At 45.5% G+C, this 14,484-nt stretch overlaps 1 protein-coding gene across 21 annotated transcripts in view; it reads left to right on the forward strand.

Annotated features, from left to right (window-relative positions):
• Positions 1-14,484, forward strand: part of EPB41 (erythrocyte membrane protein band 4.1) — a 91,036-nt gene that overhangs the window by 39,216 nt on the left and 37,336 nt on the right. For all 21 annotated transcript variants that reach the window (XM_058856188.1, XM_058856189.1, XM_058856195.1 and 18 more), the window contains 6 exons: positions 2,356-2,800; positions 5,384-5,602; positions 7,941-8,045; positions 10,999-11,041; positions 12,941-13,016; positions 13,468-13,686. In XM_058856188.1, coding sequence (XP_058712171.1) covers positions 2,363-2,800; positions 5,384-5,602; positions 7,941-8,045; positions 10,999-11,041; positions 12,941-13,016; positions 13,468-13,686 — 1,100 coding nt within the window. In that variant the 5' untranslated portion in view covers positions 2,356-2,362. Of the gene's footprint in view, positions 1-2,355; positions 2,801-5,383; positions 5,603-7,940; positions 8,046-10,998; positions 11,042-12,940; positions 13,017-13,467; positions 13,687-14,484 lie in introns of those variants that run through there.

Raw genomic sequence — 14,484 nt, forward strand, 5'->3', positions numbered from 1 at the left:
TTCCAGGCTTGGAAACAGGGATCAGTTTGATTTTTCACAGAATCACAGGCTGGTTGGAGTTGGAAGGAACCTTAAAGCCCATGTCATCTCACCCCCTGCCATGAGCAAGGACACTTTCCACTCAACCAGGTTGCTCTAAGCCCCATCCAGCCTGGCCTTGGACACTTCCAGGGATCCAGGGGCAGCCACAGCTTCTCTGGGCATCCTGTACCAGGGCTTCACCACCCTCACAGGCAGGAATTTCTTCCCGATTTCTAATTAACCCTTCTTTCCTGCAGCATAGGTTCAGTTTACTATCACTAAACTTACTGGGTGCCTCAATAAGGAGAGACTGAAGTAGGCTGACAGGTAGGAGAGGGTGACAGACACATATCTAAACATACCTGTTTCACTGATCCTCTGTAACTCGACATGGAACAGCCCAAATGAGCAGCACCGTCATTTCCAGGGAACTCAAATTCCATCACTTAATGAGAGCCGTAAAGAAGGGATTTAGCTTTCTCCTGAGGATTGAAGGCTTTCTCAACAGGGAGCTGTTGAGGTGTGTTGAACTACTGTAAAATATTCTAGATAAATCTCTGTGTCTGTGCAGGCTGGAAAATGAGGATGGTTTGGCTTCAGTTTGGGCTGTCTTCTGATGTCTGCAAGAGCAGAAGCCATGGAGCTGTGTGGGGATAACACTGGGTTTAGGCAGCATCTGCTCACCAGTTAATCAGTACAGGGTGGATGGGGCTGGTCTAGTGGAAGGTGTCCCTGCCAACCCCAAGGAGTTGGAATGAGATGGGTTTTAGGTCCCTTCAGCCCGAAGCATTCCATGATTTTATGGTTGAACCATATGTGTTGGGAAAAGGGTGAGCAATGAGGACTTGTGCTCCTTTTAAGTCTGTTTTGTTTCAAGGATTTTGATGCAGGAAAGAGGGATGAGTATGTGCAAATGACACCAAGCCTACAGAGATATTGTGTGTTCTCTACAGCTGTGCTCTTGGCCAGAAAGAAGGATAAGCACTGAGGTTGGGGGGCTCAAGTACTGGGGAGCTGTAGGGTCTTCACAGGTACAGCCAGTTCGGGAGGTGCCCCTGCCCTGGTTTGCTTTGTGCAGGTTGGAAGCTGCTGTTTCAGTGGCCTCTGCCACGCCACTGGGTTTGGAATACCCAGAGCAGCTCACAGAGGAGAGATGGTGAGTGGAGAGTAATTCTGTCTTCTGCTTCTGCAGGAGATCATGCTAAAATGAGACCTGCAGCTCATCCCCAAGGCTGGCTTTTGGGACTGAGTCCAAGTGAAAAAGCCCAACAAAAACCCCAAACCCAACCCTGTAACCTCAGGAAATCTGTGTTGCTGCAGAAACAAGTTCAGGGAAGGTCTGTGATGCTGTCCTGATTTAACCATGGTGTTAGAAATAATATGAAATGTTTGCATTAAACTCAAGGGGAAAATCCTTTGAAGAGCTAGGAGGGCTTTTCTCCTTCAAGCACTCTGGTTCTTTTAGCAATCAGGATGAGTTAAATTAAAGTTGATGAATGCAATAATATGTAGGAAGATGACATCTTGGAATGTCTCTTAATTTTAAGTGTGTATTTTGAGCAAATGTTTATACACCAAGGCTTGGGCTGGGGGATTGAGGCATATTGGATTATATGCTATTTGCTCAGTGTAAGCAGTGGCAATTTATTGCTGCAGATACATGTGATGTGGTATGCAAAGATTAGTTCTATCCCCTCTAAAGCATGATTATTTTGGGTCCTCTTTATACCTTAAATAGATATTCTTCTCATGTGATTTCCATCTTTTTGTATCAACAGCCCAGGCTAAAGTTGAAATAAACATTGCATCAGCTTAATAGCACAAGCTCTGAGGAAATCTGCTCTCCATTATGGATGTTGTTTGGAAACCTTTTCATTTGACATTTTTCCAGTGTGCAGTGTAAATATCTTATGAATCCCAAAGCCTGCTGGGCTCCACTGGATTTGTCCGGTGCAGGACGATGTAATTGCTCAACACTGATGCCTTCTGTCCCCAGCAGTGTGGTTTGGTGTGTTTTAGATCATAGAATCCCAGAATGGTTAAGGTTGAAAGGGACCTTAAAGACTGTCATCAAAGCAAACTGTAGCAAAAGTAATGACTTTGCTTTTGCTGACTTTATAGACTGGAGACAGTCAGGGTTTTATCCCCTTACAGGCCATTCACTTCAGAGTTGGACTTGATGATCCCTGGGGGTCCCTTCCCACTCTTGTTCTGTGACAGGCTGGTGTGGCTGGTGAACGTGGTGTGTCTGTGCTCCATGGTTGGTTTGAATATCTCAGTCAGACATGGTTATTGGGAACCTCTTGTCTGAGCCCTTTTTCTTCTCTCATCCAGCATCATCATGACAACAGAAAAGAGCCCAGCAGCCGACGCTGACAGCTCGGAGCAGCAGCAAGCCAAGGAGGAGGAAGGAGCTGCTGAAACACAGAAGCAAGAGGCTTCCCTGGAAGAAGGGGCTCAACCAACACCAGAGGGGGAGCCCCAGAGGCAGAAGGCCTCCAACGGAGACACCCCCACACACGAGGAGCAGAGCAAGAAGGAACGTCGCACCTCTGAGGGCCGGGGTCTCTCCCGCCTCTTCTCCTCCTTCCTCAGGAGGCCCAAGTCTCAGGTATCCGAAGAGGACAAAGACAGTGATGCTCCTAAAGAGGCGGGAGGTGACCAGAAAGATGCAGGATTAGAAGACATCCTAGTGAAAGCCCCAATTGCAGCTCCTGAGCCTGAGCTCAAAACAGACCCATCACTGGATCTCCATTCTTTGAGCAGTGCAGAAACACAGGTAAAACACCCCAGTCCCTGGGACATGCTCACTGCTGATTTAAAATGTGTTTGTGTAGCCAGAACTAAAACAACTTCGTATCCCAGGTTGGTGAGCTTGATCAGAAAGTCATGATATGCCAGAAAGGCTCTTGTCAGCTCCCTGTGTTCCATTGTGTACTTCCCGCTCTTGCATCCCTGCATGAGTACCTGTTCTTGGGAATTAGGGTCACACTCCACAGCATAATTTAAAGTGCCCCGTGCTGAATCACGAGTCATTGCTCTGCTGAGGCTTGGGATGTCACATCAGAACACAGAGGGTTCACATTCATTAGGTTCGGAGCCAGAGCTGATCATCAGAATGTCCTTGGTGTGAGCAGGATCAAAGCAGCTCAGTGGCCCAAGGTGGAGATTGCAAGAGCACATGGATTTGGGAAGGGGTTTCTTCAACTTCAAGGAGCACAAGCACGGCATTTTTGGACTTGGTCATCTGCTTGTTCCAGGCTAGTGCTGAGCCTGACAAATACAAATATTTTTAGCTTATGCATCATGTAAACAGGGATTTTTGTATGGCACGTGGGCTGAGCTCAGCTCCTGGGACATGTCTGATGCCTGCTTTCCAGCAAGGGTCATTTTTCATGCAAAATTTAAAGTTTAAAAATATAAAGTAGAAATTGAGGCAGAGACACCCCTAAGGAACCGAGCTGTGGCTGGTTATTGATTTGGAGGTGCTGAATGCTGTTACTTGAGCCTGGAGTGGAAAAAGGTGAGTATTCCTTCTCAGCTGGGAATTTCTTACATCCCAACGAACCTGTGTGTATTGCTGGAGCTAGACAGGGTGAAATCTGGATTTCTTACCCACTGCCTTAAGTTCAGAGTGGCTCCAGCTCCCCACAGATGCTCAATTTTGGAGCAATACTTCACAAATTCAAGCACTGCCAGTAGGCAATAATTGCAAATCCACCTCCTTAAAATTAAAAAGATGTAGAAAGGACGGTAGGTAAGCTTTTCCTTTCTTTTCCCAAATTTCTGAGTCTGTGAAGACTATGGGATGATCTCTGTTCATGTATTATACCTCTGAGGGTTGGGATTAGCAGGATGAGGAAGATGTGGAGATCTTCAGGCAATTTCAGCCCAGAAATTTTATTTTCAAGAAGAACTTTTTCTCGGGAGTGCTTAATGTTGGATGGGTCTTGGAGCAACATGGTCCAGGGGAACCAGGAGATGGGCTTTAAGGTCCCTTCCAACCCAAACCATTCTGTTTATTTTAGTGCATGATTTCTTTCTCCATTTATCTCTGATTTGCTGGTCCTGAGCCCATGTGAATTTGCACCCCAGCCTTTCTTCATGGGCCGTTCATTTTAGAGGATGCATTTGTGCCTTTTTTTTTTAGTTCTTATTTTAGATCACTCAGTGGCTTTCTGAACTGTGTCACTCGGCAGATATTTCTGCTGTGAAAGCATTTGCAAGGTGCTGCAGTTTGATAAATGCTGACCGATGGGCATTAGGAGCTTTGACTGATTCCATGCTCCCAGTTGTCCCAGTTCTGCTGGAACAGAAGTCAGCAGCTTGTGGACATTATTTAGTTTTTAAATTCCTCTGTGCACTTGTGCCTGGGTGTGATTTCATGAGATGTGGTTGGCTGAACAGACAAGGCTTTGCCCTTCCTCTGCTGCAGCTCTGTGCTCTTGCTGCACCCAGTCCCTTCTAGCATTGTCACAGCCTGCCATGAACTTGTTTAACCTGCTGAAGTGGCAGAGAGGAAAAAACAAACCCCAGCTTCCTTCCTCTTTGCGTCCCCAAACTGCACCCTTCTGCTGTTTGAGTGGATTAAACTGCCTTGCAAAGTGCTTCCATAGGCAAAGGGATGGTGGTGTGGAGGCTGCCTTCCCTCTGGGGTGGCAAAGAACTGCTTGGTCAGCTCTGATAGCCATGAAACCTCAGCCCTGACCCTCCTTTTAGTGCTACTATAAAATCCCACAGAGGTTTGGGTTGGAAGGGACCTTAAAGCCCATCCCACCCCCTGCCATGGGCAGGGACACCTTCCACTATCCCAGGCTGCTCTAAGCTCCGTCCGATCTGGCCTTGGACACTATCAGGGATGGGGCAGCCACAGCTCCTCTGGGCACCCTGTGCCAGGGCCTCCTCACCCTCACATGAAGAATTTCTTCCCAGTATCCCATCTTGCCTCTGTCAGTTTAAAAACATTCCCTCTTGCCATGCCAAGGGCCAACGCGCTGGAGCAGCAGCTGTGCCAAAGTGGCAGTGGGAGCACTGGGGGTCCTGCCTGAGAGGGGAAAAACCTTCCCAATCCAGAAGATGCTGTCACTAACACCATGAATGCATGATATAATCTGCCATGATTTCTCTAATCAACTCCTTTTTTATCACGTCCTTTACAAAATGAAAACTTGAAAAGTATTTGGAAGAGTTTTAAAAATTAATACCATTCCCTTAGTCACCCCAGCTGCTGCTCCAGGTCCTGGGTTACAGGTTTAAAGTGGGATAATGAATTCTGGGTGAGATTCCAGCCCTGCAGTGCCTGTTCCATGTGATGCTTTGTTTGTTTGTTTGTTTGCTTGACATCTCTCATTGGGGGTTTCAGCCTGCTCAGGAGGAGAGGAGGGACGACCAGGAGCCAGAGGGAAGAGACCTCGAGGACAGGGAAGAAGGGGAAGCAAAGGAAGAGGGTGCCAAGCCAGAGTCTCTGGGGACTAAAGCAGACAAGGATTTGAAAGCTGCCCAAAAAGCAGTGAAAAGACACAGAAACATGTACTGCAAAGTCGTCTTGCTGGATGACACCATTTTTGAGTGTTCTCTGGATGTAAGTACTTTGGGGGTTTGGTTCTACTTCTCCTCTCTTCCCTCTCCTTTTTGTTTCTCTTGAAAAATCACCACAAACACAATTTAATAGGGGCCTAATGTGCTGCCAGGGAATTACATGACAGGTTTTACTGCAGAACAAGCCTGCTGTAAGCTATAACAACTTATTTAGTGTGTTGTAAAAGCGTCTGGGTACTAGGAATCTTTATTTTTTATTGTTCTACATTTCCAGAGTGTCTTACCTTATAAAGGTGGGCAGAAGTTAAAAAAAGGAAACAGCCAAACGCAAACTTTGTATCATTTGCTGTTCATGATCTCTCTCATTTGTATCCCAGGCAAGAGTTTAGGTTTTTGGGGTAGGTTGCAATTGTCTAAATAACTTTTGCCTCCCTGGCTTTGAATAAAGTAGGTGGTATAAAATTGATTTGTGCTTTTCTAGTTCCCCAAGGTACCTTTACCTCTCAGGCTGCTGGTTAACTTAGCTCCTGGTACTTGGATGTAAAGAAAAACACGCTGTGTTTAGCCTGCAGTTGAATATATTTCCAGTAAACAATTTAAAATTTTGTTGACTTAGAGCACTGCAACCCCCTTCATCTGAGAGCTTTTTTTCTCCTTTATTTTGTGCATTCTCTCACAGGGCTGTGGTGCTGTCAGGGCAATAAAAAGCAAGCAGAAATCCCTATTTTAGTATCAAAGTACTCGTCCAGAATATTAATAATCTGGTACTTACCATTGGAGCAGCTTGTTTTCTCTCAGTCCTGCTGGTAAATGGGCCAGGAGAGGGTATCTGGGCACAGGGCTCCTTGTGGGAACAGTCACCTTGGGTGATCCTGGGCAAGTAGGTCAGAGCTGAGTGTTTGTGTAATGATGGTGCTGTTGGTACTGCCTGGGATCAGCTCAGAGCATCACTGCCCCCATCACCTCCCCCTTGGCCAGGGACACTGTGTGCAGCCCCAAGGAACCTCTTCCCCAAATGCCAGTGACAGCTTGCCGTGGCTTTGTGCCTTGGTTTGCTGCAGTGATGCCGTCATGGACACTGCTGGAGGGAGAGCCATGGGAAGTCCTGACTTGAGCAGGACGTGAGAAATGTCCGTCCGTAGGTCCAGAGTGTCATGGTGGGCACTGCAGAGGATTAGGGGGTCTGCTGTGTCAGTGAGACCCTCTTAACTTGAGAAGTACCCTTGGCTTTAGCACCAGTGTAGTTCTGCTCTGGTGTTTTGAGAGTTTATTAAGATTTAATTGGGAAGGAATTGTAAAGGTGTAGGCAAAGAGCGGCACAAATGCCTTTATCCAAGGAGAATTAGTGCTTTTGGGCATCCTTTCCAACTGACAGCCCTGGAAGCTTTTTCATTCCTATATCAGTGCCAATTCCTTGAGGAATACCCGGGCTAACACATTCATTATGTTACCTACAGAGTCACAATGTGTGCACAAAGGACCTGACAGCTGAAAGGCTGGAATAAAGCCAAGGAGTAAAACAATGCAGGGGTCTTGGAGCAGTTGCCATGCAGAGATGACTGACAGGAGAGCTGCGGGCATTAGTGAAGCTGATTTTGCGTCACTGGAGCTGCACTTTCTTCTAGCAAAGCCTCCAATGGAATGAGCTGCTTCTGGTTGCCATAGTTTTATGCCTCAGGGATGTTTTCCTTCATGCTTTTGGACTAAACGGGTTCCTTGGGCCAGTTCACTCCTGCAGGATACGGGGGGGAAGAAAAAGAGGAAATAGGAATTCTCAGAGTATATTTCTGGAGGCAGGAAGCTGTGTGCTGAGCAGCTTTGGGTGCATGAAGCAGATGGGACAAGTTGGTTTTCATCCGCAGAGCAGGGTGATGGAAAGGCCACGGAAATCATGGGCTTTTGTTACGTGCTGCTGTCTTTTTTCTGAACCTAAGAAGTCAGGTTGCCCCTGAAATGAATAGGTTGTAGCAGCAGTTTCATCTCTTGCTCCACACCTGATCGTCTGGCAGCCTGACCCTGGGAGATACCAGCACTGTAGGTGTAGCTTGGGAGGGAAAAACTTTACAGGTCCTTGGTGTCTACTGAGCTGTGTTGGGAAGTCCAGCTTTGGGGGATTTTCAGACATGGAGCTGGTGGGAAGAGGGAGACTCACTGTGGTTCTTGTTGCCTCTCCATGGAATTTTTGTGTCTGGTGCCCTTTCCTGTAAGAAGTCCTTGCTCTGAAACAGCCAGGAGATATGATTTGGAGCTACTTGGGACTTTTTTTCCCCTTACTGTTAGTGTACAATGTGGTTTGAACCTGTTCCCTTTGTCCCCTCTCCTGTGAACAAAGACAGGCAAAACCCAACCCTGTCCTACAGGATTTCTTTGTCTATTTGCAGAAACATGCCAAGGGACAGGATCTTCTTAAAAAAGTCTGTGACCACCTCAATCTGCTGGAAGAAGACTACTTTGGTTTGGCCATATGGGACACACCAACCTCCAGGGTAAGCAGCAGCTGGCCCCGAGGGGATTCAGCTCTTCCTGCATCATCTCCCCAGGGCAGGAAGTGGAGCAGAAGCTACTCCTCAAACTCATTTTGGTGTCCTCCCTAAATATGGGTTGCAGGTCATCACACAGGAAGAAATGGTGAATAAATAACTACAGGAGTGTGGATTTTAGTCAAAAATCTATGTGAATCATAGAACGAATCCTAGTGAACTGGGGTCTTCACCTAGAGAAAAGTCATTGTATTAGTTTACTGCAAAATGATGTCATTAAGTTATAAAGCTGAAGCAGTCAGGCTGCCCTGGCACTGGTGTCAGCGTTGGGAAGGTTTGGTTGGAGCCATCCAGAGCATTTGGAGTTGAGCCTTTGCCCTGAAGAACAGATGTGACTCCATACCAAAGCTCCTACTCATGGTTTCAATTTAAGGTCTTTGTTTGATTTGACTCATCTTATCTTTTGAAACCTTGGTTACCCTTTAACTAAACAATTATTCAAGGTCTGCTTCATAAAGCCAGAAGTGAGATGATTGAAATGAAGGGCCCAATTCTATGTCCATTAGACCAATTATGTTCATCCATATTCTGACTCTTCCTCTGCTTGAGTCCCCTGTGGCCAGGTTACTGACTGACAGATGTCTGTCATTAAATGCTTTATGTTGTTTTATACACACACAGGCAAAATAACAACTAAAAACAACAAAAAATCCCACTCTTTGAGGCAGGCAGAACTTCTTTGTTTTACAGTCTCTGGTGTCCTCCAGTTTTCTTGGGTGTGAAATGTGTTTCCATGTTTTTATATCGGAGGATTTTTTTTTATCAGAGCTTGTTCTTGCAGAGGGAGGGGTAGGTGTACTTTTAGATACAATTAAGAGCAAAAGAGTGTAGCTGGAGCAGCTCAGCTTCTTCTGTGTGCTGTGGGTAGCTCACAGCTGCATTTGGATGTTAGGAAAAATTCCTTCCTGGAAGGGGTTGTCAAGCCCTTGGCTGCCCAAGGGAGTGGTGGAATTACTGTCCCTGGAAGTGATCAAAAAGCAGATAGATGTGGCACTTGCAGACACTGCATAGTGTTAGCCTTCCAGTGCTGAAGTAATGATTGGACTTGATCTTAGAAGGCTTTTCCTGAATCCAGACCCTTGGACTTGCTCTTCTTGTGTCCAGGCTTTTGGCATTGATTCTTCTGGGAGCAGAAGCATGTACCTTCTCCCTCAAGCCAGCAAGAGCCAAGAGGTTGTGCAGCTTTTTAACTGTAGGGACTGAAAACAGATTGTTTTGTCAGATCTGTGTCCCAGAGCTGCAGGCTGGGGTGGGTGAGGCCACTGTCCATGGGTTGTTCAGCTCCAGTGTGGAGCAAGCTTGTTTTGTTTGCTCTGATGAGTGAAAACAGCATTATATTTTTTTTTAATCTTTCTGGTTTTGTTTCATTGAACTTCGAAATCTGAAGCTTCATCTCTTTCCTGCTGTGGCTTCAAACAGGACCTGCCCAGAGTTACTAATTCATAGGTAAAATGGTATTAATGGGATCCAAGAATGAGCTCCTGCACCTCACCTACAGCTGTGTGGAGAAGGTGGAGATACACATGTGTATTCCTGGATAGGGAAGGGTTGTATGTGACATTTTCCACCTTGATATTTAGGGAATAAACTTTCTGAGGACCAGTAATTACCCACATGGGCATAGCAGAGGGTGACAGTGGAACTGGGAGGTTGTGACAGTGGCTGGAGCAGCAAGGAGCTCGTTGCCCTGAAAAGGAGGATTGTTTCCCACTGATTCATGACCCAGTGGGATAAAAGTGTCATTAATTGCTGTTCCCATCATTGTCTGCTGGATCAGGCAGGGTGGGATGCATGACTGCACCCTGGACTCACCCCAGTAACGAGCAGTTGTGGCACCAGCTCGGCCATGGAGATGCTTTCTTCCGAGCTATGGCCCTAAAAAGGCAGCAAATCTTCCTTTCAAATGGATTTTGTATCCCCACTTTTATATGTTAGAGGAGCAGGCATATAAAAAGAGGAGATTAAATGTAAGTATTGCTGTCTCCCTGCCATGAAGTTACGTGTCCTTCTGGTCAGGAGAGATTAGCTTGGGGGATTCAATGAGTTAATTCCTTCACCTCAGGAGACCTGGACGTTGAAATCCTATTCCGAGCTGGTGAAATGAAGAGGTGGTTAAATGTAACATTTCCAGAGTCTTGCTAGCCCAGTGCCAGTTCCTGCAGCAGGACAGGCAAACCTGACCCCTGCAAAGGGAAAGGCTCAGACTGTGGAAAAAGCAGGAATTACGTTTTGAGGCTTAAATTGCACCACCATTCCACAAAACCCCAAATTACAGAGGAGGTGTAAAAAGATATACTTCTAAATTTGTACCAGAGCTAATTACTAGAAACTTCAGTCATAGTTAAAAGAACTGAAGTTTGTCATACTCCTGTAAAAAAATTGAAGCCATACTCAGGAATTGGGTGTTTTTACTCATATTTCAGCAATTAGGTCATTGAAAACTATAGCTAATAATAGAAAGTCTTGGTGATCTTTGATCTGGATAAGGTAAGTAAGGAGACAGGGTGCTTAAAATTAATGTATCCGTCCTATTTACCTATTTTTAAAGGTTCTGGAGAATAAAAAAGGTGTTGTACAAGTGTCCCTGGTAGCTGGATGTGGTTGTGGCTGTTTCTGTTGCTCTGTTTTTGCAGCCCTTAATAATGTGTTGGGTTTTATTTTCCCTCCTGCCTCCCTTATGAGTCCCTGGTAGGTGAATGGTTGGAAATACGCACACTGTGAGAGCACAGCCTGGAGTAAAAGTAGTGAAAAATGCTCCAGCTCTTCAGTTTCCATGGCTGCCTTTGTGTCAAATATTGACTTTTTTTTTTTCCTTCCCCCTGTATTTTTAGCAATTTTCAGCTTTCTGTGGTGTTTCTGGAATGTCTGGTAAACTGTGAATGTTTTTATCCTTTTACAGACATGGCTGGATCCTGCCAAAGAAATAAAAAAGCAGGTTCATGGTAAGTAGATTGAATTTATCATGTGTGGGGGGGTGTGGTTTCTCCAAATGTGGCTTTGGTGAACCATCCAGGGGGCCCAGGGATGGGGAGAGGTCAAATGAGGGTGGCTGGCAGGGATCAGCACAAGTTCAAGCAGTCTGTGTATCCTTTCTGTCCTTCTTAAGGAATTAGGGATGCTCTAGATTTAGGAAAAAATGTCATTTCCTTGGTGAAACAGCTTGGGGTGTGTTTGCCTGAAGCAAAGCCACACTGTCAGTGCATTGCTGAAATGGAGATGTGCTCCTTGCTGTAGGATGGGAAAATGGGTGTCAATGGGAACCACTGAAATCCCAAAGGAGATTGGGAGACCCCAAGCAGAATTTTATGGTGGAACAAGATTTTATGGGCTCTGAGGCTGCTTTGGGGTCCAAATAGGGGCACTGGAATCATAGATGGCTTGAAAAATATCAGCTGAAATACCAGATGCTCTCCCAAGTTGTGTTTTAAGGTCTGTTAGCACTGAATTAGTTCAAGATGTGGGAAGTGTCAAAATTAAACGTTTTAGAGGCTTTTGTTTTCTCTTTGGAGCAAGTCTGACTGCTCTGGAAGTTTTGGGAAGGAAAATACTGTTTTTCAGATGCTTTTGGTGGGAGGCCCAGGACAAAGTATGTCATTAAATTCAGATTAGGGGGAAACACAAGGCTGTGGAGTAGGGAAAGCTCCTGCTCTTACCAGCTTGGAATCAGTAGCAGGGTGTGTGTGCCCTGCTCCATCCATAAAATTCATCCAGTGAATGTAATGAACAGCAGCCTGCTGTGAAATCTGGTCCCCTGGGGTTGGGTTAAATGGCAAATGACTTGATTTTACTTGAAGAGAAGGTATTTTGCATGTACATATGAACATGTGGACACCAGTGTGTGGTGGTTTAGGTAACCTCTGCTCCCTTCATTGTCACCTTGGAATCACTTGTTTTGAACTGTGTGTGATGAAAACAATGTGCCTTGTGTTTAATCCCAGTTATGGTATTGCATAAGAAGTAAATCCAGGAATGCTCCATTCCCCCTGCTCCCTGTGTGAGATTGGGATAAACCTCTAAGCGAGTTAAGTGCAGGGGTAGATCTTCTCATTCTGAAATAAATCTTACTTTGAACTAGTGTTAAAGGGCACAACATGAAAATCACTGTCAGGACTATCTTCCACTGGGAAATGGGATTATTTTCTAGGAAAAGAGAGTTACCTCTTCAGCTGTGTCATCTGGGCTGGCCATACCACATATAATGCCAATTTTATGTGTGATTATGTGGATTCTGGCTCAGTTAATGTCTGTAATGGTGCTATACAAAGTTTGCAACAAGCTGTATTAAAGCAATTAGGTCTGGACTTGAAAAGCTCTTCCTATCCTGGTGCTTTCTGTCTTCATCCAGAGGTTGATGATTATGTTTGGCTAAGTTTAAGCTGTGTCTGACCACCTGATCCCAGTGCATTAAGCTGAGGAGGGACTTACCACAGCCCTCCTTGAACTTTGAAATTTGGCTTAAGCAGTTAACCAATCCTAATTCATTAATGTATAGTCTATGCCTGCCTGTCTTCATAAATCCCTTTTCAGACAATGAAAATACATGTCAGTCATTGAGCTCCTTAGCAAAGAATTTAATTTTTGCCACAAGATATGGTTAATCCAGGTGATTTTCCCTGCCTTGCTTTTTTTCTCCTGCTTTTCTTACCTTCTGTAAATGAAATCACATCTTACACAGGTGTTGAGCTGCAGCGAGCTGTGAGAGCGAGCAGTATCAAATCAGTGTTGCATCTGCTAAATTCTGAATATCAGGTGGATATTCCCAGCTTATTTTTAAATCAGCTGATCATCACAAAGCTGTCCCAGTGTGTTTATTTTTCTCAAGGTCTCCCTTGTCATTGCAGGAGGCCCCTGGGATTTTACCTTCAATGTCAAGTTTTATCCACCAGATCCTGCCCAGCTAACAGAGGACATCACGAGGTGAGTTACCTGGGAATCTTACAGCCACGTTCTCCTGAATATGGGATAGAAATATTTCATATTTGGGTGTTTTTCCCTCCTTCAGAAAGGAGATCAGATGCCTTCACTGGAGGGGGTTTGGTTTGCTTTTAGTGGATGTGAGGATGCTCCCACTCTCCACTGGAGTCCACGTGTCAAGCAGTGTCATTTATAGCTCTGCCATGTGCATGTTTGTCTAGAAAAGTAAATTCTTACCTAAAGCCAAGATTTTCTGGTCATAGTGTCCTTTACTTCTTTTGCAGAGTGGAGGCAACCTTGAATCCTCCAGTCCTCCACACTGTTTACCTTGGGAATAAGTAAAAATTGGAAATAAGCATTGTCATGTGTTCATCAGTGGCATACAAAAAGATATTCTCAAGTTAATAAATTTCTCTTGGTTCTCTGTGAATAGTATTTTCCATTCTGCCCCCAGGTATTACCTGTGTCTGCAGCTTAGACAGGACATCCTTACAGGGCGGCTGCCCTGCTCCTTTGCCACCTTGGCTTTGCTGGGCTCCTACACGGTCCAGTCAGAGTTGGGAGACTATGATCCTGATCTCCATGGCCCGGATTATATCAGTGAGTTCAAACTGGCCCCAAACCAGACAAAAGAGCTTGAAGAAAAGGTTGTGGAGCTTCATAAAACATATAGGTAAGGCACAGCGGCTGGAGGACTTGTTTGTGCCCAGCAGCATGAAATAAGGGAAATAATGGGATTTTCTGGTGTGTTCCCCACCTCTGTGAGATACAGAAAACCTGTGTATGTGGATCCCTGAAAGTGTTCAAGGCCAAGCTGGATGGGGCTTGGAGCAACCTGGGATAGTGGAAGGTGTCCCTGCCCTTGGCAGGGGGTGGAACGAGATATCCATATTCTGTGAACATTAAACTTGAGAGAGTTTTCAGTGGGAATCATAGAATCATGGAATTGTCTAGGTTGTAAAAGACTTTGGAGACCATTGAGTCCAGCCATTAACCCACCACTAAACTATGTCCCCAGGTGTTAACACCCATGTGTTCTTTGGACGTTTCCAGGGAAATCTCTGTTAAACCGTGCTCTGGCTTTTGCTTCTGTAGTTGCAAAGCACAGGGTGCATATCAAGATGGTGACTGCTTCTGGGGCTTTCCTACAAGGCTGTCCTTACAGTGGACTTTTCCCTGTCTCCCACCACTCAGACCTCTATTTACATCACACCCAAGATGTATGTGAGCGCTCAGTAAGGAAGACATCAAAGGAGGGTAGAAAATGAAATGTATGCAGCTGAATCCTCTCCCAGCAGAGCTGTTAAATGTACCTCTTACACCAGACAGTATTAACAGGGACACTTCAATAACGTTGATAATGGCCTCTATTATCAGGATGTCTTTGTTAAATTGTGCCCCTCTTACAGACAGGGCACCATCTGTTCCCAGAAAACCCCTCATTCATCTGCTCCCCTGGCTGGAGTCTCTG

The sequence above is a fragment of the Poecile atricapillus genome, chromosome 24 (assembly GCF_030490865.1).
Source record: "Poecile atricapillus isolate bPoeAtr1 chromosome 24, bPoeAtr1.hap1, whole genome shotgun sequence".
NCBI classification, from domain to species: Eukaryota; Metazoa; Chordata; class Aves; order Passeriformes; family Paridae; genus Poecile; species Poecile atricapillus.